Raw genomic sequence first — 23,674 nt, 5'->3', positions numbered from 1 at the left:
CAATACCCTCCTGAAGTTATTAGTCTTTGCCTGTACTGGCCCTTTATCACCATCAGTTTCCACGGAATTTTAAGCTGCATAATATTCAGCTATTTACATAGGAAAAATACTTTTAGTTCCTGTTCTCGGCCTAAACATCTTGATAAAAAAGATTCAACTTGGTAATGAGGAAATATAATATTTTCTGCGAGCAGCATAGTTCAGGGTGCTGCTAAATATTCGACACTGCATAGGGTAGCCCCTCACAAGTTAGCTAGGTCAAAATGTCAAAACTGCCAAGGTTGAGAAACCCTGCTTCAGCATGACGCAAACTAGTTATTTAAAAGAAATGCAGCCCTAGCCAGTGTTAGTAAGTGGTTAGAGCATTGGCCCACATTGAAGGGTCTCAGGTTTGATTTCTGGTCAACGGCAGGTACCTGGGTTGCAGGTTCCATCCCTGGCCTCTGCCAGGTGCCTGTGGGAGGCAACCAATCGATGTGTCTTTCTCATCGATGTTTTTCTCTCTCTCTTTTCCTTGCCTCTCTTTCTTTCTCCCTCCCTCCTTTACTCTCTCTGAAAAAGTAATGGAAAAAATATCCTCTGGTGAGGAGGAAGAAAGAAAGAGAGAGAGAGAGAGAGAGAGAGAGAGAGAGAGAGAGAGAGAGAGAAAGGAAAGAAGGAAGGAAGGAAGGAAGGAAGGAAGGAAGGAAGGAAGGAAGGAAGGAAGGAAATTCTTAAGAGCAGTTGAAAGAAAGATTCATACTATTGGCCTACCACAGATTAAATGATATTTATAGAATGTTCTGACCACCAACTTTATTATTGATTTAAAATGACATATCAATATTTGCTTGCGCATGTCCCAGAATGAAATGCTGCACCAAACAGTTTAGAAATACAAAGTTTATAACTCGAAGATTATTTTGAATCTTAACATCAAAAGTCAGAATTATATACCACCAAAATAGAGTCTAATTTATATGTCTATATATTTTTGCCTATGAACAAGCAACTTTATCTTGAAGTGAGTTCAGAGAATTGGCAGCCAGCTGCCTAAGTGAATTCCATCATTTAAGATTATTTTCTTAAGAGTTTTCTAATTTAAGACAGATTCAATAACAGCACTTGCTGAAACTTTTATAGATCTGATGTTAAAAAAGATGCTCTGCAAGGTAAAGAGCATGTGAAATTGGTACCTGGGTTCGCGGCCCTCGCTGGATACAGGCTATCTGGGCCCCACCAAGTCATTTATGCTTCCTGGCTTCCGTTCTCTGAAACATGTGTGCTGGCCTGCATGACTTGTACAGTCTTTTCTAATTTTTAAACTTTTGTGAGTTTAAGTTATGGATCATTTTTTTTGGGGGGGGGGTGAGTAAACTGTAAATTTCCTTTCCATTATTTCAGGGTTGTTTTCATGTCTTCTCAATAGCACATGAGGGGAAATTATTGTAAGGTCATTCAATTTCCCAATGCTTTGGCTTATATTTGCACTACATGAATAAATGACACCACACTGCACAGCTGAAGTTTAGCTGGTGTTGTCACACAAAGTTCCCACAAAGCCTTCATTCAATTGTATCATCGAATACATGAGCCTGACTTTCCCAATGTCTTCACAAGGCACTTTATTTAGGGGGCATGTTTGTTCTTTCAGATGACATTGTTCACGTGTTCTGTGTGGTAGGTCTTCAAAATTTATATTCATTTTAAAACATATTTTTAAAACTAGGGTTTCATGGTTGCAGTGGTCAGGCTACTGCCACAAGCTTTAGGGGAAAATAGGCTGCAGCAATACAAAGACACTTGATTTCTATCTAGAAAAGCGATGCTCTTTGATTCTTTAATGTATTAGCAAATTTTTAAGTTTTTTTCTAGGCATTTAACCTTACAATAATAATTTAGAAAGTCACCTCTTGTTGGTCCAAACATGTAAATGCATCTATGAAATGTCAAAATGTTGTGCCACTGTTTTGGGACTGTTCATAAAGTTATCACATTCCCCCAAATTTCTTATAACAAAAATATATTTTTGATTAGTTAATTAATATATATATACTTATTCATTAATCAGGCTTTCTCTGAGTTTATCTGTAGGGTAGGGATAGGTGTGTGTGTTTGTGTGTGTGTGTGTGTGTGTGTGAAAAATCACCACAAAATAAGGAGATTAGAACCAACATAAAAAGGTTATATCTCTGGCTTGATTTGTCACAGAACTTTGTTTCCCAGATATAACTTTCTTTTATGAAGACCCCTCCAATGAGTTTATAAGTAAAAAAATAGTTTCTTATGGTGGAAAATCTCTTTGGAAAACCTGGAAGAATGAGAGAAAAGAAAAAAAAAGTATTTGTGAGTTCTGGAGATTATATAAAGGTTTCCTGAACTCTCTGAGTGGTTAAAAATTTACTCATTTAAGGTGACACCCTGACAAATCTCATGGATTATCCTCAATAGATTGCATTGCTCCTCTTTTATGCTCCACCTTGTGTGATTTTAAGAGCTGAGTAGCTCTGATGTATTTTTCAAGCCAGGCTAAATTGACCGACGACTTTACAAATTTAAATTCTTTATGAGTTGGCTATGGGTTATTGGTTAATTAGAGTGATTCTAAAATAAATAGTGACACATGTTTTGTGTTGCTCGGTCCAGTCATTGAACCTCACTGAATATTTGGGTTCTCATACATGTGTGGCCTGCATACAGCTCTCGATGTTGAACTTTTACAGTGATTTAGAGCCCTGTTTTTGAAGCAATCCAGTTTCGGTAATAAGTCACCATTGTGTAGACTCCAGGTTTGTTCTTTTGACCACAGTTATCTCCCCAGCTCACAATTCCAATGAGATACCAGGTATCTTTAAGATCCTTTATGACTAATGGTCCCCCAGAATCACCCTGAAGGTAAAAAAGAGAGAGAAAGAAAATATTAGTTAAATATAAAGCTTATTACTTAAAATACTCTGATGAAGCACATATTTTATTATTAGGCATATATATAGATTACCAATTATAGGATAATTAATTGAAACATGTATTTTAAAAGTTATAAAACACTTTAAAAAGTCTATAAAATTTCAATGTTGACATTTTAATTTTTTCAGTTTTATAGATATACTAGAGGCCCGGGGCACGAATTCATGCACCAGTGGGGGTTCCTTAGCCTGAGAGATTGGGCTGAAACTGGCTATCTGACATCCCCTGAGGGGTCCCAGATTGTGAGAGGGCACAGGCCAGGCTGAGGGACCCCAATGGTGCACGATCAGGGCAGGGAGGGATGCGGGAGGTTGGCCAGCCAGGGAGGAACCATAGGAGGGCTCCAGTGCATGTCCAGCGCATCTCGCTCAGTCCTGATCAGCTGGACCACAGCAGCAAGCTAACCTACCAGTCAAAGTGTCTGCCATCTGGTGGTTAGTGCACGTCATAGTGAGTGGTTGAGTGGTCTTAGCATATCATTAGCATATTATGCTTTGATTGGACGACTGGAAGACTGGACACTTAGCATATTAAGTTTTTATTATATAAGATAATTGACAGATAAAATTGTATATATTTAAAGCAAATGACATGATGATTTGACATACTATACTTTGTGAAATGACCATCAAGTTAACTAACATATCCATCAGGCTAATTAACACATCCATCCCTCACATAGTTACTGTGTGTGTGTGTGTGTGTGTGTGTGTGTGTGTGTGTGTAGGGGGCAGGTAAGGATGCATAAGGTCTACTCTTAACAAATTTCAAATACATAACACAGAAAGTCAAGCTGATGTTGGTTTTCTTTTGACTCTAAGTAGGGTGCTTAGAGTTCTGTTTTCTCAGACAGACTAAGCCCTACACCATAGACCCCAGTACAATTGCTTTATTTTTATCTAGGACCCTGTGCCTGAGTCTCTTCCTTGATAACTTTCTCACTTTTTGTATGACTCTGGCTTATTACTCACTTGCACAGTAATGGGTTAGGAATTTTATGTCTGCTCCCCAATCCAGGGAAGTCTCTTCATGAGCACCAATCCTTCCTGAGGCTTATCATTAATCTCAACGTTTGTCTAGATTCCCATATCCTGTCTGCTCCTAGACTCCTGTCGCCACCTTCCACTTATCCATCATGGCATGGGCCTCTCTTTGGATTTCCTGAATTCTAGCTACCTTCCTCCACATTCTTAACAACTGAGGCTAGGTGTGTGTCAGATTCTGTTCTTTCCCAGCCTATATTCTACTTGTACATATATGTAACATACCTTTTTCTGACAGAGGCTGCCCATGTTTTGTAATCTGTGGGACTCTGGGAAGGGCTTGCTGCCACCTGATATTAATAACCCCATCATTTCATCAGGTAGAATCACCTCCTTGGAATTTTCAAGGATCTCACGTTATAGAGCAAGTGCCTCCAGGAAGAAACACTTTTGTACCTTGGCAGAACACATATATGCAGGATAGATATTGGATGACAGAAGGGGACATGGTAAGGGCACTGGATAGTCATGACATGGTCTAATCCACCTTCTAAGCATTTGCTACTTCTCACCTCTCATCGTCCTATGCGAGATTCAACAGGTTGCCTGGGGTCCCCTCCAATATGAATTGTGGTTTCACAGCTTTATAATTGTGGCGATGCTCTTCCTCTTTTCTATAATATTATTTTCTTATTCTATAATTGGGCAAGTGCTATTTATCCTTCAGGCCTCATTTAAATGTGATTTTTCTGATACTTGCTGTAAAAATATTTGCTCTTTATTATATCATTTATAACATCACATCATCGTTCATTGTTCCTGAATGTTTCCTTCCTATATGTGAGCTCTTTAATAAAAGAGAGTTTTATGAATCTTTGGACTTCCAGTATTAAGGACATTTAATTTTATTATTTATTTTTCTTTTTAATCCTCACCAAAGTATATTTTTCCATTGATTTTTAGGGAGAGTAGAAGAGAAAGGGAAAGACAGGAACATCGATGTGAGAGAAACACATAGATTGGTTGCCTCCTGCACCAGCCCTGGGCCTGTGTAATTTGTATTTAGAAATTTTTGAACTGATAAGATATCTGTCTTTTGTATTAGTATAAAGAATATAGAATATTTCTTAATTCAGATAAAAAAATTTTGAGTTAATGATATAAAAATAATGTCTCTCCACCTACCCTGCAGGCATCGTACATGCCTTCCAGATATCCAGCACAAAACATCCCAAATTTTATATCACTGCCATATACTTCTGGTTGCTTGCACACATCATCACTTATCATCTTGAGTCTGGCTTCTCGAAGGTCATTTTGAGATTCCCCTTAAGGAAAAACAAAATAATTTTAGTGTTTACCGTCAGCATTCTTAGCTAGAATGAAGTGAGCAGACTTTATTCTAATCTTTTTCATACTGAAATTGTCAACACAGCATGAGTTTAATGTGAGCAATTTCCAGAGGAAAATAAAATTCTGTTTAAAACCTGGCACATTTAAATGATTTTTATCATATCACATTTCTTTATTCCTCACCTGAGAACATGCTTTTTAAATAAATAAACAAACAAACAAATAAATAAATATCTTTTTATTGATTTCAGAGAGGAAGGGAGAGAGAATCATTGATAGGCTGCCTCCTGCACACCCCACACTGGGGATTGAGCAACGCTGGCATGCTCCCTGATTGGGAATTGAACCATCCTAGTTCATAGGTTGATGCTCAACCACTGATCCATGCTGGCCAGATCTGAGGACATGCTTTTATTGATTTTTAGAGAAAAAGGAAGGGAGAGAGGGAGAGAGGGAGAGAAGAGGAGAGGGAGAGAGAGAGAGAGAGAGAGAAACATCAATGTGAGAGTGAAACTTCAGTTGGTTGCCTCCTACAAATGCCCTGACCAGGGATTGAACTCACAACCTGGACATGTGCCTTCACCAGAAATCAAACCGGAGACCTTTCGGTGCATGGTATGATGCTCCAACCAACTAAACCACATCAGCTAGGGCCTTATCACATTTTGTTAATCTTCACCTGAGGATATTTTTTCATTGATTTTTTAGGGAGAGTGAAAGAGAGAGGGAAAGACAGAGGGAAACATTGATGTGAGAGAAACACATCAATTGGTTGCCTCCTGCATACACCCCGACCACCTGGGCCAGAAAGGAGCCTGCAACCCAGTATGTGCCCTTGACAAGAATCGAACCTGGGACCCTTTGGTCCACAGGCCAACACTCTATACACTGAGCCAAACTGGCTAGGTGGGGGCCTTATCATATTTTTATAAATAGCTATACTAGCAAGAAATATCATTTTATTTCTTTTCCTGGAAAATCTTTGTATCTTTCCATTAAAAATGATCAGTTTATATATTTAGGAAGACATTAATTTTTTTAATAATATTTATATTTGTGAACTCTAGTTTATTTCCAGAACTTTGTAGGTCAAGTTTTCTCCCTTGGCTTGATAAAATAACTGTAACACTATGTATATTTATTTTATCCTTTGCATTTTATGAAGAACTTTCACACATAAAATGATATTTAAAGGCAATCATTCCATTTTTTTATGTATTGTAAGTTTGGGGCTCCAGATTCTAAACTAGATTCTGAATTATAGAAACCAATAGTATGGCAGGAAGATAACTATGGTACAAAGAAAGAATATCACAAGCATTCACAGATGCTTTACGTCAAACAGTATGGTCGTTGGGAAAGTGACAATGTAATAGACAGAATTCAGTGATGATCCCCACGATTCCTTTGTGATGTCCCTACCCCCAAGAATGGGTGGAATCTCTGAATATAATGTGTATCACGCATATGATTAGGTTATGATATGAGGCACAGGTGAGGGAATTTTTTAGGTGTAAACTAAGAAGAATTCCATTTGACATTGAGTTCATCAAAAGGGAGACTTTCCAAGGTGGGTCTGACCTATTTGGATGAACCCTTTTAAAAAGGGCGGAGGTCTTCCTGGTTTTGAAGACTTTCTAAATGGCATTGAACAAGCAGTTGTCAGAAGTTCGATAGCTGCCAGAAATTGAATTCCACCACCAACCAATGATCTTGGAAGAGAACCCAGAGCTGCAAATGAGACCACAATCCCAATCAAGACTTTGCTTGCTGTTTTAAATAAATCCTGGAACTCCCTGAACTGTTTCTCAACTCTTGTGAGAATGCTGAATGACATTTCTCACAAATATTGATTTTTTTTCAAAGAATTTGCTTTTACCCCATTAATTTTCTCTATTGTTTTTATTCATTTTCTAATCTTTATTATTTCCTTCCTTCTGCTTATTGTAGGTTTATTTTGCTGCTCCTTTCTAGTTATCTGAAGTGGGAACGTAGTTATTGATTTGAGACCTTTCTGGTTTTCTAATTTGCACATTTGCTGTAAATGTCCTTCTCTGCACTATTTTAGCTGCATCCTGCATGTACTGATATTTTGTTTTTCATTTCCATTCAATTCTGTGTATACCTAAAATTTTCTTCAAGACTTCCTCTTTGACCGATGGATTATTTACAAGGGAGTTGTTTAATTTCTAAGCATTTGTAGATTTCCCTGCTGGATTTCTGTTACTAGTTTGTAGTTTTATTCCATTATGATCAGAGAGCATACTATGTATTATTTCAATTTTTAAAAATGTGTGTAGGATTCTTTAATTGACCTAGATATGGTCTATCTTGGTGAATGTCCATGGGTGCTTGAAAAAGTATTTTGTTGTTGTTGTTGTTCAGTATGGTGTTCTATACATGACAGTCAGATTCTATTGCTACGCAAAAAGTATTATGCCAGGTATGGTTTTGTACCAGCCTCAAACTCCAAGCCAGGAATGTTTCTTCCCACCATGCCCCTCCTATCATCCTGAAGCAGAGAATGCAAACTCTGACTTAGGACAAAACCCCTCAGATAGAATGCAGACAGAGAGGTGTCAGGCTTACAGCTCTACTCAGCCACCCCTGGAATTAAAAAACTATGGCTAATAATTTCTGTGACTAGTCATATTGCCTTAAAAAAAGCAACATGCTTCTCAGCTCATACAGTGTGGAATGAAACCACATGGGACATCTATTCAGGGCCACATTAGTGAAAGGTATTCCTAGTTTCTTAGTAGAGACTGAGAATTAAAGGTTTATTCTTTAGAGTCTATTGTATAGAGCTCTGTGAATGAATTTTGTCATTCTCAGAAAGCCCTTTCTCATCTTCTCAAGCCCAGAGTTAAAGAAACCCTCTCGTTGTTGTATATGTATGTACCTGGACCAGATTTTAGGATCCAGAGTGTGTCTAAGTATGCCCCCCAAATATTCAAAAATAAAATCATTTAACTTGTTAGGAGATCAAGTTAGTATTATCAAGTTAAATAATCTTAGAGAGGGTAATATCTGCTATTGCATAGAGAACAGCGCATAGAAATAGATTTTATTGTTGCTGAAGGAACACCTTTGAAGTCTTCCTTAAAGCCCACCCTTTTAGAACTGCCTCTCCCTTATTCCATGTGATGCTGACCAGGCTGCCCATCACACACCTGCCTTTCTTGGTGTAGGCATAGGTCTGAGTATTTGAGTTAGCCAATCAATCTGAGCCAAAAGCTGGGCCAAAAGAGATATTTTCAGGGATTGACATAGATTCTGGAAAAGAGAGAGACATGTTCTTCCCTTGGCATCTATAGGTGGAGAGGAGGTAAATCCTGAGCTGCTATTGGCCACTTTGGAGCTGGAATCCCTCCATATGAAGGGGAAACAGAGCCAGGAAATGGAATAATTCAGCAATTTAGAGCTTAGTAACATCATAAGAAGTCCTGAATCCAACTATTTCTGAAGCCAGACTCATTTCTTTTTTCTTTTTTAAAAATATATTTTTATTGATTTCAGAGAGGAAGGGAGAGGGAGAGAGAGATAGAAATATCAATGATGAGAGAGAATCATTAATTGGCTGCCTCCTGCACGCTCCCTACTGAGGAGCCAGCCTGCAACCCATGTCCTTGACTGGAATCGAATCTAGGATCCTTCAGCCCGTAGGCCAATGCTCTATCCACTGAGCCAAACCAGCTAGGCCAGCCAGAATCACTTCTTGATTTCCAAATTACAAGGGCAAAAGTTGCCATTTCATCATTATTCTTTGTTTTAGCTCATCTGAGTTGAGGTTTTGTCACATGCAAAACAGGAGCCCTAACTAATCCAACCAAGTTGTGGAAATGGCTGGCAATGTTGATGGAAATTAAATCATACTCTGTGATCATTTTTGCGATACCCACCACCGTAGTAAAGTGCTCCAAATCCTGTGATATAGACAGTTGAATTTGGTTGGAAGGATGCAGAAGCTTCTGGCAAACAAACCCGGCGGATGTCATCAGTAAAGGTGACTCTGGGAGAAAACTGCACAACAGCAATGTCGTACTCTCTTGCTGGGGAGTGATACTTCTCATGGAGAATAATTCTTTTGATATTTCTTTTCATTAGTGGAGGGTTGATTGTTGTTCCAAAGCTAACAGTCCATTCACGTGGATTTATATTTCTAGAAAAGATTAGCAAATGAACAGAATATATAAACTGCACTACAATAATTGCACTAGGCTAATAAAAGAGAAAATGGCATCCTGAAAATACTTGATTGCACCAATAACTTTCTTTGACTATTTAAATGGAGTCTACTGCTACTATTTTGAAGGTTAAAACATATACAAACAGCATCTTAGACCTGAATCTAATACAGAATTATTAGATTTTAGAACTGCAAAGGCACATCAAATATCATTTACCTCTTCAACCAATATTTATTGAACATCTACGTGCTGAGTCTTATTCAAAATGCTGAGGATAAAGTGGCGAAAAAGACAGAAAAGGTTAGATTCTAGTGAAGGAAAAAGAGTGGAACAAATTAACAAATGGGTAAATAACCAAACAGTGACAAGGGCTAAGAATAAAATAAAATAGATGAATGGAATAGAATACTAGAGGGTAGCTAGGGAAGGCTCTTTTGGGCTATGACAATGGAACTAATACATGGTTGACAAGGAGTCAGCTGTGAGAAGATGGGAAGACAAGTTTCCAGACAAACTTCCCAAGGCTTTAGACTGGCGGGGCTGCAGTTCAGGACCCAAAGGAAGAATGGTGGGGGTGAGGTTGGAGAGGTAGGTAGGAGCCAGATTTTAGAGTGCCTTATAGGTCATGAGTAAAGCACCTGGATTTATTCCAGTGAAATGGATGATTTTAAGATGACAGTACTTGAGTCTTATTTATATTTTTTAAAAAACCCACCATGTTGATTCTGGAAAATAGATTGTTGGATGATAAGAGTGGATGAGTTAAAAGCTGTCAGAGATCGTGTGAGAGATGGACAATTGTATATGACTTCTAGCTTGTAGGCTGGAGCAATTGGTGGATAATGGTGCATGTAGGGATTGGGAAGGTCATCTAGTGATGACAGATTATCTAATAAAGCCTGTGTTTTATACTTAAGGAAAATAAGGCCTAAATGGGCTATACTATTTGCCTAGTATCACATGTCTGCTTGCCTCTCTATGCTCTTTTCTTTATAGGACATGGTCTTCAACCAAAATTTATTTATTAATAGCAAGATAAATGTTCCTTAACTAATTAATTGAACATCATCCATAGGGATAACCAAAGAGACAAATACTGTCTACATAGATACTTGTTTCTCAGCCTAATTATTTCTTAATAGGTAGCTTTATAGAAAGAAGCATCCTATCTAATAAAAGAGAAACATGGTAATTAGCCGTACGGCCACTACCCTTCCCTTTGGCTAATCAGGGAGATATGCAAATTAACTGCCAGCCAAGATGGCGGCCGGCAGCCAGGCAGCTTGAAGCGAACAGGGAGGCTTGCTTGCTTCAGTGACGGAGGAAGCCAAGCTTCCCCGCCAGCCTTGCCGGCCTCTGAGCTTGCAGTTTGAAACATTGTAACAAATATAGAAGCTAAACAAAACCCCAGAAACCCGCTTTCAGTCAGCCAGGCTTCAGCCAGCAAGACCGAAACATTGTTTCGAATACAGAAGGTAAACAATGGCCAGAAACCTGCTTTCAGCAGTCGAGCCTCAGAGGGAAAGCTGGCTCTCAGCTCCAGTGACAGGAATAGAAGGTAAATAAATGCCAGAATAAAAAAAAAAAAGAAAAAAAGGAGAGGTTTGGAGCTTCAGTCGCCTGCCAGCCTGAAAACAGCCCTCAGTCCCTCACCCAGACTGGCCAGGCACCCCAGTGGGGACCCCCACCCTGAAGCAACAAGATGGCTGCTAATTTGCATACTGAAGGCAGGCGGCAGCAGGCAAGGCTGTCTGCAGTCTGGGACCTAGATCTGTGACCCTGCCAGGTGGGGGCAGTGCTTGAGGCTGTCTGGGTCTGGGACCCAGATCTGTGACCCTGCCAGGTGGGGGCAGTGCTTGAGGCTGTCCGTGGTCTGGAACCTGGATCCATGTCCTTGCGGGCGGGGCGGCAGTGCTTGAGGCTGTCCGTGGTCCCGGGACCCAGATCTGTGACCTGGTGGGCAGGGGGGCAGCACGGGAGGCTGTCTGCAGTCAGGGACCCGAATCTGTGACCCTGCCGGGTGGGGGTCAGTGCTTGAGGCTGTCCACGTGACCAAGACACGGATCTGTGACCCTGCCGGGCGGGGGGCAGCACTTGAAGCTGTGCACGGTCCCGGGACTCCAATCCGTGACCCTTCACGGCGGGGAGGCAGCCATCAGCGCCCAGGTGTGACTGCGCAAGATCCGCCTCCTGGCCCAGAAGGTGCAGGATCGCAGGGACAGCCACCGTGGCGGGCCAGACTGACATCCTCCTGGCCGCACCACGGGGGTTTGCGGATCTGCAAAGCCAGAGGCCTCCTGTGTGCACATACCCCCCTGGCGTGCGAACATCCCCCAGCATACTGTCACCCTCCCACGCCTGCAACAGTTGCAAACCAAGGCGTGCACAAGTTCCCCCCGCCTCTCCACCGCACTTCCATCAACCCGGCATGCCTAACACCCCCAAAGGATGTGCACACATCCCCTCTGATGCGCTCACGTCCTTTGGAGAGTGTCTGGGTGTTCTGGGTGCTGAGAGTGGGCGCCTGTGAGATGACAGTGAGAGGGCGGAGTGGTGATGCCCTATTCCCACAGAGGCCAGTGCAGCTACAAGATCACCTCTGGGGGGTTAATGTAGGTGCTGAGGCAGGAGCAGGTACAGACAGACACACCTGGTGGGCGCGGGTGGCCTTCGCTGAGGTGCCTTCGGTCAGCGTTCAAGATCAAGAGCCCAGAGGCAGAGAGGAATTCCGTCCTCTCAGTGAAACAGTGGGATAGTCGGGGCGACTGTAGAGGAGGAATGTGCACTTTGGGTGCCAGCACCCATGAGTGAAGGCTGCCCTGACTGAGCCTTGCTTGCTTGGGGCCTAGCGCACTCCTGCGGGGCAACGGGTCACAGGACGTGCTTTTCCGAATTAATGAGAGAAAACATTGATTCTCCTGCTGCCCACGAAGGTGGAAAGTGAAGTGGGGAGACACGTGGGGAATGAGCAAGGTTCCCTGTCTGGGGGTTCCAAATCTGCTGTTGGTTTCTTTCACCACTGACTAGAGATATACAGGGTGTCCCCCCAAAATGTATACACACTTTGAATACCTACTAATTCCAATGGTTTTAAGCATAAGAAAGGAACAACAATGGAGCTGTTATCTGTTAAAAGTGTGGGCACAAACAGGTAGTTGGACATTCCCTGAGGGGTCTCAGATTGGAGAGGGTGAAGGCCAGACTGAGGGGCCCTTTCTCCCCCCCCCCCCCACCCCAGTGCACGAATTTCATGCACCGGGCTACTAGTTTATTATAAACATCAATGGGGCTTAAATCCTATTTGATAGCTGTTAATTGTGCTGGGATTATTATTTTCATTTTTGAGGCAATTTAAAATTTTATTTTTATATACAATTTTTATGTGCAAAAATATTCTAATGAGAAAAGCTAAATAAAGATTGCTTTATAAACACAATTGTTCATATAGCATAAATATACACACATTTTAAATTTATAAATCAGTCTTTTGTGAGATTTATTGGTACAAATCTGCACTCGCAACTTAATCATGCCTAGAGGAACGTCACATAAATTAAATATTTTGAACTTGGAAATGCAAAGGACAGAATTATATTTACTCAAATGGGAGTGATCATTCTAACACTTTCCAACAATGGCTTGCTACCAATTAATACAGTTTGTGTTTATTACATATGCAGATTACAAACTAGAAATACTTGACATGAGGATGCTGAGTAAAGATTACAAATAAACTTAAAATTTTTTATAATTTGGCCCCATATCAATAAGGTGCAATTTACTAGTGATAAGTATAAAACAGTAATTTAGATCCCCAAATAAATTGTAAACATTTAAGGTGGTGACACCTGGTCTGAAAATCATCCATGTAAATATGATCTAGGAATTGTGTTGATTATTAGATTTTAAAAAATCATGTACTGAGGTTTCTTAAAGTGTTAACTCAATAATAGACTCCACTAATACAAAATAATCTGAGTAGTAAAGGCCATACAAAGTCATGTAGTCCTTTCACTGACCCACTGCTTGGGAAATGGGACTTGCTATGAGGAAGTCATATCCTTGTGTTCAACTCTACCATCTCCCTAACATTGTGACCTTGGGCAAGTTACTTAACCTTCCTTATTTCCCTCACTGAAAAGGGGCTTACTAAGCAAGGATTAGCAAGCAAAAGAGGGCATAGATAAGATTCATATAAAACAAATGTTAAGCACCTAACCAAATGCTTGTAGCATATTGGGGTTTAATGAATGATGATAGTTGTTGTTACAAGAATACTCTCAAGTGGCGATTGTCTACACTTGAACCCTTCTGCAGATGGGGACATCATTGCCTTTATATCCCTTTCTTTACCTTAAAGTCCCTTTCATCTTTGAGCATCTCTGACTTTTGAAAAATTCTTACTTGATTACCTAGTTCTCTTACACAGCAAAGTATCTCAGACATATGAACATAATTATTTATCATCTCTACCAGAGCTTTTGCAAGATAACTTTTTTTCTCCTAGGATAGTTTCTCAAGCTTTAATGTGCAAACAAATAACCTGGGGAGCCTTTAAAATTCAGCTCCTGATTCTGTAGGGTGGAGATAGGGCTTAAGATTCTTTCATTTTTAACAAATTCTGTAGTTATGTCAATGCTGCTGGTCTACCAACTATGCTTTGAGTGGCAAGACTATATGGATATACCAGCTCCTTTTTTTATCACCAAGGACTCGCTACTACTCTACTAGTAAGAGCATTTCGTTTTGTCAAGTTCTCTTTAAGTGTATTGTCCAGGACAGAATTCACTATTCTAGGCAGGATCTGACCAACAAAGAGTCTGATATCTCATTTATTCTGGGTTCTGCATTTCTTTTAATGTAATCTAAATCACAATTGTAGTTTTGTGAATTGACTCATAGTAAGTTATCTTCCAACAGAAATTTCTAAGCAATTTTCACATGTTAAAGCACATCATTTAGTTCTTGCTATGACTCTAACATAAAGTCCTTTTGACATTTCTGTTTTTCTTACCAGAATATTTGGTACTGCGGAAAGGTCATAAAGTGAACCTAGTTAGAAAGAAATCTGAGGACCTGATCAATGACTACTCCACTTCCCCCACAACTTTTCAAATAAGTTTGCAAACGTAACATTGTTTTAGAAAAGAACCAGAATTTCTCATTTTACCTCAGTAATATTTGGGGGGTATTGATTATTACGCAGAACATAATAAATCTCAGAGACTTTTTTTTAGCAGTAGAGGGGTCCAACTTAAGGTCTATAACTTACTTCTTAAAGCAGTGTGCTGCGGTGACGAGCCAGGTGTTGCTAATCAAGGTGGCCCCACACTGATGGATGTCATCACGCTGAAGGGAAGCTTGCCACGGCCAGGCAGCCTTGGCAGCAATGTCTCCGTACATTATTCTGTTGACTATTAATGGAACAACCCGTTTACCACAACCTGAAAGAGATGAGACTATTAAGTTTTAAAAAATGTGTAAGTTTTGATGCAAAAAGCCTCTAATAGAGTACTACAATGCCATACTTGCACCTATCTACACTAATAAAAGAGAAACATGGTAATTAGCGTACGACCGCTACCCTCCCCATTGGCTAATCAGCATATCCTTATGCAAATCAACTGCCAACTAAGATGGCGGTTAACCGCCAACAAAGATGGCGGCTAATTTGCATACGCCCAATGATGGGAGGTGAAAGGGGAAGGACTGAAGAATGGTGATTGGCAACCCAGGCGGCAGGCAAGAGCTAGGGGGTGGGTAAAGGCTGCCTTTCCCCACCTCCCAGCCGGTTATCGCCATTGGAAAGCCGGGCAGCAAACCCGACCCCAGGGGTTGCCAGCTGGCCTGTGCCGATGGATGGTGGCAATCGGAGGCGAGGGCTGGGGGCAGGCCAGGTGGCAACCCCGGACCCCCCACAGGGGTTGTCGGCTGGCCTACGTCCAGGATCGCCATGGCATGAGAGGGCGGGAGGGCCCTGGCTTGCCGGCTGGCCTGCGCGGAGTGATGCCATGGCAATCAGAGGGTGGGAGGGCCCAGGCGCAGGCCAGGCGGCAACCCCGGACCCCACTGGGGCTGGGGTTGCGGGCTGCCCTGCACCCAGGATCGCCATGGCATCGGAGGGTGGGAAGGCCCGGGTGCACACCCGACTGTGTGGTCTGAGTTTGCTGCTGCCTATAAACTGAGAAAAAGTTGTAAAATGAAGTACTAATCTCTAGGGTTTAGGTCAGACCAAGGAGTAGTGCCACTCAGCCAGAAGCTGGCTCATGGCTGGCCAGTGGGGAGGTGGTGGCAGGAGCCTCTCCCACCTCCATGGCAGCACTAAGAATGTCTAACAGTTTAGGCCCGATCCCTTGGGGGCTTAAGCCTTTAGTGGGACAGCCCCCGAGGGCTCCCTGGCTACCAGAAGGATGTCTGACTGCAAGCTTAAGCCTGATCCCCCGGGGAGTGGGCCTAAGTCAACAGGTGGACATCCCCCAAGGGGTCCTGGACTGCAAATGGGCGCAGGCTGGGCTGAGGGACGCACCCCCCCCCCCCACCGAGTGCACAAATTTTGTGCACCGGGCCTCTAGTCATTATATAAGCATGTACAATATTAATACCCGTCCTCTGTACTTACCAATATGTTGATGTTTTATTCTTTCCCTCCCTTTATATATGTGGACTATATTGCCTACTGAAACTATGTCCAGCTGCAAAGGGTTGGCACACTTCAAAGTGTGTATCCTAAGGACTTGTGGTGTCAATTACCTACATGTCCTGGGAGCTCATACTAAGATCATTGTTTCTCAATTTTAGGTGATTCAACAGTGTCACTTTGACATGAACTTCTCACAAGAAAACTGACCAGACAAGTAATGTCCTATTTGTTGGAGCTCCTTCTTCTTTATATTTTTCTGAGTGGCCAGTTCTTTAAGTGTGCATGAGGTAATGTATCGTGACCAGTCTCTCACTTTCAGGATGGAGTTCCATGTTTCCACATAAACATCACATTCACTATTGGTGGGAATAAGTATGTATCTGTTGTGTGCATCAGATCAGAGATTAGTCTGCTGCTTAGGGTTCCTGCTAAGAATCAGCCTCCTTTATTAGCATCTTTATGGTGATAATAAGGAAAATAAACTAGCTTCACTTTTTGTTCTAACTAAGTAGGTATCAAAAAAGAAAACTGATTTTACTGGCATTGATTACACTCCAACTGTGGCCAGTCATTTTAAAAATCTCCATCACTCTGCCATTGCTCTAGTTCACCATTTTTCTCATCTAGAAGACTTCTACAGTGTCCCAGTTTATCTCCCTGCCTCTAGTCTTGTCCCTCCAATCTGTTCTCCACATTGAAACTGAGTGATCTTTCTGATCTGAGTAAAACAATTTAGTGATTTTTCACTGCCCTCCAAATAAAGTCAAAACGTGTCAGCAGGATTCTGGTCTTTGGTGACTATTAATCATGCCTCTTTCTGATATCTTCAATCCCCATTCTGTGTTCCAGCCACACTGACGGTTTGTAATTGCAAGACATGACCATGTCCTTTCTTTCCAGAAGACATTTTTACACACTACTTTCCCTGCCAGGACACCCATCCTACTTGTCATTTGTTTCATGGTCTCTCCTCTTTTCTGTCTCAGATCATGTTCTGACTCCACAAGATGAGATTAGCTAACTCTCTCATTGACTCTCATAGCAGTGTGCACTTTCTCTGTCATAGCATTTATCATACCATTTTAATATTTTCTGATTTACTTATTTCTTCCCCTAACTTCAAACTCTTAATTTTAGAAGCAGTATTGTGTCTCATTCACAATGATATTCACTTCCTGGCACTTAGTAGATATTAAAATGATGTTTGTTGAATGAGCGAGGGAATTAATTAATTAATTAAAATGTGTAGTATGGTGTGTTTGCAAGACACATAGATGAATGCATGAACAGCTTTGCTCAAATTCATCACCACTTTTATAAAATCTTTCAAAAATTTGGTTACACTGATATAAAATAAACAAGTGGGGCTGCTGTCAACCATAAAGGTAAGATATATTAAGCAAATTTTATAGGTCAGTCACAGATAATGGAATTTATCTCTTCTCCATCTCATTTTCTCATTTTATTTCTCAGCAGAAAGCACATTTGATAGCATTTAAAAATTAGAAAAGCAAGTCCATTTATTCCAAACCAGAAATATATATGTATAACTTATGCAAAATGTTCAAAATTTCAATCATGTAAAATGTTTTTCTTAAACATGAGAAAAGATCAATCTCAGAGTTAGAAATAAGAGTATTTTGATATTGCCCAATTGCTATTCTCTCCCAAGAAAAGTGGGACATGGATGGGAAATTATTAGCTAATATTTGAAGATATTGTTCTTTCTGATGTGGAAATAGAACATGTTTTTATAAGCTAACTTTACTTACATGCTTGGACAGTTAACTTCCCTGTTGATGAGCTCATTGCTGAAAAACAAAATAGAACAAAGAATAATAATTTGACATTCTCCTGATTGGCCTCCATGACCTGAAATTATCAGGAAGTGCTGACCATATATGGATTCTAGACAGTATTCTAGAGTCAAGAGAATGGCTACTAGATATACCAGATATATGCACAATTTTTGTAGAGACTAATAGGCAACCTCCAATTAGGTGCATAATACTTCAAACAGTGGATGATTAGGGCACAAATAGTGAAGATTAAAATTAACAAATAGTTTATATTCCTACAGAACAGTGGTTTTCTAATGGTGCAGAAAACACCCTCTTTGGATTTCACCTTAGAAGAAAGAAAAAGTGGGGAACTAGGGAACAAGTAGGTGGGGTTTTGAGGCTCAAACCCAGCCTCAACCAGAGAAGGTCTGCTTTTATCTCTTCTGTTTAAGAGTTCACAGAAGCCTTTCTCTGGTAAAAAGGTTTAGGAATAATAATAATAATAATAATAATAAAACACATTGAAAACACTCATGTGAACTGTACTTAAAATACTTATAAAACATAGTTCCTAAATTATCAAAATTATTTTTTCTGAAGAGTAAACTATTGTGTATTCTTATCCAACATCAATTATTGAACATAAACTAAGATTAAATTCTGTTAATTTCCAACAAAGTTAAGGATATGATAAAGAAAACATGAATACTTAAACTTAAGTTGGTGGAATGTTGCCTGAATACTGATGATTTTCAAGATAAAATTGCTTGCTGAGCAGAATGAAGATAAACTTTTACAAATTTCCACCAATGGTATGTTTAGATTCATGTTGTCTGCATTTAACTTTTCATTGTGCAAAATAAGAAATTTTACCCACCTTCTATAAGTCCCACTTGAAAAACTAGTGATGATGAACTCTGTAAATTGGGGTTTTGAAAATATTGAATTCAAAGATTCCCTTAAAGGCATGCCCAAATGATTATACGGTGAAGAATCAATTTCTCAGGACACATTCCCAATGCTTACTCTATGGAAGGAACTCAATTTTCTGTCAAATATTGTTTTCAGTAAATTTCTAATTTCACTTAAAAAAAATTTAAAATGCCACATAGTAGTAATGCACTAAAATGGAAAACAGTATAATGTTAGAATTATATATTGATTAACTGATACAAAATAAAGGTTGGTCTTTATTTTGGGATTTTATAATAGTATAATGTTAGAATTCTTCTGTTAAAACTTCTTCAGCTTAGTTTGAGCAGGATGCAAACACCTCTTTTCCAGGAATGATACCAGGTTAAGTGTAATGGTTGTAAGTATAATTGGATTTTTAAGGGTTGACTTTCTAGGGAACATGATTACACCTAGAGGTAAACTACCTATACACAAGTCACTAGCTGTTGAAGGTTTCTAATTTGTATCAATATTTCGACTTTCCACATCTAGGAGCACAAAGAAACATGAACATCCTAGTCTTGAAAGTAACCCTCTCACACATTTCTGAGTCGGGAGTAATGTAGTTAGTATTCAGGGCTCTACAGCCTACAAGTAACATGATGGGAGGGGAGCACACCCACTGCAGGTAGGCAGTGAGCTGCTCTGCCACAGCCACGGCATTTGCAATGCAGAGGTGTTGCCTTTGGCTTTGCTTTCACACACTGCCTCACATGAAGGACCCACACCACACAGTTATTTGTCAAAACAAAACACATATTTTGACAAATTATGGATAAATCTTGGGCTGCAGTCTTTTATTCACTGGGAGTCCCCCAAATTAAGTGTTTCTATAGACCAATGTTTTTGCCTGTAAGAACAGCCTTAAGTTTCTTAATGAGCTTTCCACTAATGGGTCTTTCCTAAGTGCTAACAAACACTGCTCTTTTTACATTTATAAATTTGGAAACCTTCAAGGTTCTAGCTTTTTCTATTACAGTCACTCACATTAATGCTTTCAGTTTCCAAAACATATGTACAATTTACTAGTTTTCTAAGTGGTAATAGTCTATATGTTCCATATTATGTGTAGATATATATATCCTCATGGTATTTCTATTTCAGGAAGAACAAACATTATCATTACAACTAGAGGCCTGGTGCATGAAAATTCATGCACTCAGGGTGGGGGGTGGGGTTCCTCAGCCCAGCCTGTGCCTTCTCGCAGTCTGGGACCCTTGGGGGATGTCCACCCTCTGGCAGCCCAGAGCCCTCGGGAGATGTCTGACTGATGGCTTAGGCCTGCTCCCCGCACATCCTTAGCACTGCCGTGGAAATGGGAGAGGCTTTCCGCCACCACTTCCTTGCTCACAGCCATCATCCCGGCTTGTAGCTGAGCAGAGCTCCCCCTGTGGGAGAGCACTGACCACCAGGGGGCACCTCCTGTGTTGAGTGCCTGTCCCCTGGTGGTCAGTGCACGTCATAGCGACCAGTTGTTCCACTGTTAGGGTCAATTTGCATATTACCCTTTTATTATATAGGATTTTTATAGATGAGAAAATGAAGGCAAAGGCCTGGGCCAATTACTTGGGTGGTCCTGCAGTGACTCAGTGGGGGTTAGAATTAGTCAGGTAACTCTTTTTTTTTTTACATTTCTGCTTCATATTTTAATTTTAAATTAGACGTCTTAAATTAGTAACATACACAATGTTCCGACAAGCTTATACAGCATTATCACAGTATTTATAGTTCATATTTTAAACCAAATGTATGGGAAGATTCACAATAATGTCAGGTGTTTCAGCTTAATCAGACTCCATTTCTGTTTTCTTTTTTTTTTTTTTATAATAATTTTTATTTCTTAAAGTATTACAAAGAGTATTACATATGTCTCCTTTTTTCCCCCCCTTGACATTCCCCCGGCCTCTACCCCCCGCCCCCCCCGCCCCGTGTCTTGTGTCCATTGGTTAATCTTATATGCATGCATATAAGTCCTTCAGTTGGTCTCTTAATCCACCCCCCCAAACCTCCCCAGGCTTCCCACTGTAGTTTAACATTCTGTTCAATGTTGCACTGCTTCTGTATCTACCCCTGTTCATCAGTCCATACTGGTCCCCTTTATTTGTCCCAACCTCACTGGAGTAGTCTCAACCTCACCAGGGCCGTCTGAGCCTCACCGGGGCCGTTTCAACCTCACCGGGGTCGTCCCTACCACACCGGGGCTGTTTCGACCTGACCGGGGTCGTCCCTACCTCACGGGGGCTGTTTCAACCTCACTGGGGTCATCCCTACCACACCAGGGCCGTTTCAACCTGACCGGGGTTGTCCCTACCACACCGGGGCCGTTTCAACCTGACCGGGGTTGTCCCTACCACACCGGGGCCGTTTCGACCTGACCGGGGTCGTCCCTACCTCACGGGGGCCGTTTCAACCTCACCGGGGTCGTCCCTACCTCACGGGGGCCGTTTCAACCTCACCGGGGTCGTCCCTACCACACCGGGGCTGTTTCAACCTCACCAGGGTTGTCCCTACCACACCGGGGCCGTTTCAACCTCACCAGGGTTGTCCCTACCACACCGGGGCCGTTTCAACCTCACCAGGGTTGTCCCTACCACACCGGGGCCGTTTCGACCTGACTGGGGTCGTCCCTACCTCACGGGGGCTGTTTCAACCTCGCCGGGGACGTCCCTACCACACCGGGGCCGTTTCGACCTGACCAGGGTCATCCCTACCTCAAGGGGGCCGTTTCAACCTCACCGGGGTCGTCCCTACCACACTGGGGCCGTTTCGACCTGACTGGGGTCGTCCCTACCTCACGGGGGCCGTTTCAACCTCACCGGGGTCGTCCCTACCACACCGGGGCCGTTTCAACCTCACCAGGGTTGTCCCTACCACACCGGGGCCGTTTCAACCTCACCAGGGTTGTCCCTACCACACCGGGGCCGTTTCGACCTGACTGGGGTCGTCCCTACCTCACGGGGGCTGTTTCAACCTCGCCGGGGACGTCCCTACCACACTGGGGCCGTTTCGACCTGACCAGGGTCATCCCTACCTCAAGGGGGCCGTTTCAACCTCACCGGGGTCGTCCCTACCACACTGGGGCCGTTTCGACCTGACTGGGGTCGTCCCTACCTCACGGGGGCCGTTTCAACCTCACCGGGGTCGTCCCTACCACACCGGGGCCGTTTCGACCTGACCGGGGTCGTCCCTACCTCACGGGGGCCGTTTCAACCTCACCGGGGTCGTCCCTACCACACCGGGGCTGTTTCAACCTGACCGGGGTTGTCCCTACCACACGGGGGCCGTTTCGACCTGACTGGGGTCGTCCCTACCTCACGGGGGCCGTTTCAACCTCACCCGGGTCGTCCCTACCTCACGGGGGCCGTTTCAACCTGACCGGGGTTGTCCCTACCACGCCGGGGCCGTTTCGACCTGACCAGGGTCGTCCCTACCTCACGGGGGCCGTTTCAACCTCACCGGGGTCGTCCCTACCTCACGGGGGCCGTTTCAACCTGACCGGGGTCGTCCCTACCACACCGGGGCCGTTTCGACCTGACCAGGGTCGTCCCTACCTCACGGGGGCCGTTTCAACCTCACCGGGGTCGTCCCTACCACACTGGGGCCGTTTCGACCTGACTGGGGTCGTCCCTACCTCACGGGGGCCGTTTCAACCTCACCGGGGTCGTCCCTACCACACCGGGGCCGTTTCGACCTGACCAGGGTCGTCCCTACCTCACGGGGGCCGTTTCAACCTCACCGGGGTCGTCCCTACCACACTGGGGCTGTTTCGACCTGACTGGGGTCGTCCCTACCTCACGGGGGCTGTTTCAACCTCACCGGGGTCGTCCCTACCACACCGGGGCCGTTTCGACCTGACTGGGGTTGTCCCTACCTCACAGGTTCTACATCAGCACATCCTACCCTTTAAACTACTCCAGTCATTAAAATAAACTGCAGTGTACAATCTGAGTCTGTAAGAAACAAAAAGACCAGGCAATCCATGATCATTTCCAACCTCTTTTCAAGTTTCAGATAGGTCAGGCTTTTAAATTCCTGGTAAGTTAACTGGTTATTGGGAATTAAATAGAACATATCATGTAACTTATCAGGATTGCCACTATTTCATAACCTCGATTCATTTGCTTTCCCACCTAACAAAGAAGGTGGATTAAGCTCTTGACAGTTTCTTCCCCCTCGGCTTGGGAGAGGCCCACAGCTTTATTCTTTGAGTAGCTGACTCTTTGCCACATCAGCAAACTCCTGCCCATCCCATTCATTCACATTTTTGCTTCCTGGTCTGGTTTCCTCTTGAAGAGTCAGTCAGACCCTTACAAGGGCAGGGCATCCTGTTTCCCATCTGATATTAATCACTCTGATTCTCTTTGTGACTCTAAGGATTGTGTCCATTGGAATTTGTAGGGAAGTCTGCCGGAAGTAGATGCAGCTTAATATACAAAGGTAGACAGGTTTTTGTCTAGCTGAACTCATCAGGGTATGCTAATAAGGAATGAATTTCTAAGAGATGAATCTTAAAAAACAGAATTTCTAAAATGTGTTTGACCACAGAGCCATTTTAAATAGAGCCTCTCAAGAAATTAAAGATCTAGATTCGAATTTTTACCTCCTTTTAACAATTAGAGTCCTTAATCTTTTGAGGCCTTCGTTCACATCTATAACATTTGCCTACTTCTTAGGGATCTAGAAATTAGATGCAGCATATAAAGGGAATAGACAGGGCCTTGATAAAGGTTGATTCTCTATTTCAGAGAAGTGATAACAGTATAATTGTTTCAATAATTTTTTCTAGGTTAGTGATTTTTACTTATTAATTATAAGATTGTTTTAGTT

At 42.2% G+C, this 23,674-nt stretch overlaps 1 protein-coding gene across 1 annotated transcript in view; it reads right to left on the bottom strand.

Moving 5' to 3' along the window:
• Positions 1–811: 811 nt before the first annotated feature.
• The window catches only part of TMPRSS11A (transmembrane serine protease 11A), a 49,264-nt gene continuing 26,401 nt past the window's right edge, over positions 812–23,674 (bottom strand). Inside the window, exons 6-10 of the mRNA XM_070410179.1 lie at positions 17,885–17,923; positions 14,745–14,916; positions 9,185–9,444; positions 5,115–5,257; positions 812–2,868 (exon numbers count right to left, since the gene is read on the bottom strand). Of these exons, the coding sequence (XP_070266280.1) occupies positions 2,707–2,868; positions 5,115–5,257; positions 9,185–9,444; positions 14,745–14,916; positions 17,885–17,923 (776 nt within the window). The 3' untranslated portion in view covers positions 812–2,706. The remainder of the gene's footprint in view (positions 2,869–5,114; positions 5,258–9,184; positions 9,445–14,744; positions 14,917–17,884; positions 17,924–23,674) is intronic.

The sequence above is a fragment of the Myotis yumanensis genome, unplaced genomic scaffold, assembly GCF_028538775.1.
Source record: "Myotis yumanensis isolate MYYU_CA2020_CCGP unplaced genomic scaffold, mMyoYum1.0.hap1 SCAF_1, whole genome shotgun sequence".
Lineage (NCBI taxonomy): Eukaryota > Metazoa > Chordata > Mammalia > Chiroptera > Vespertilionidae > Myotis > Myotis yumanensis.
Note: the sequence above shows the minus strand (reverse complement) of the source record. Positions and strands in the feature narration are given on the sequence as shown.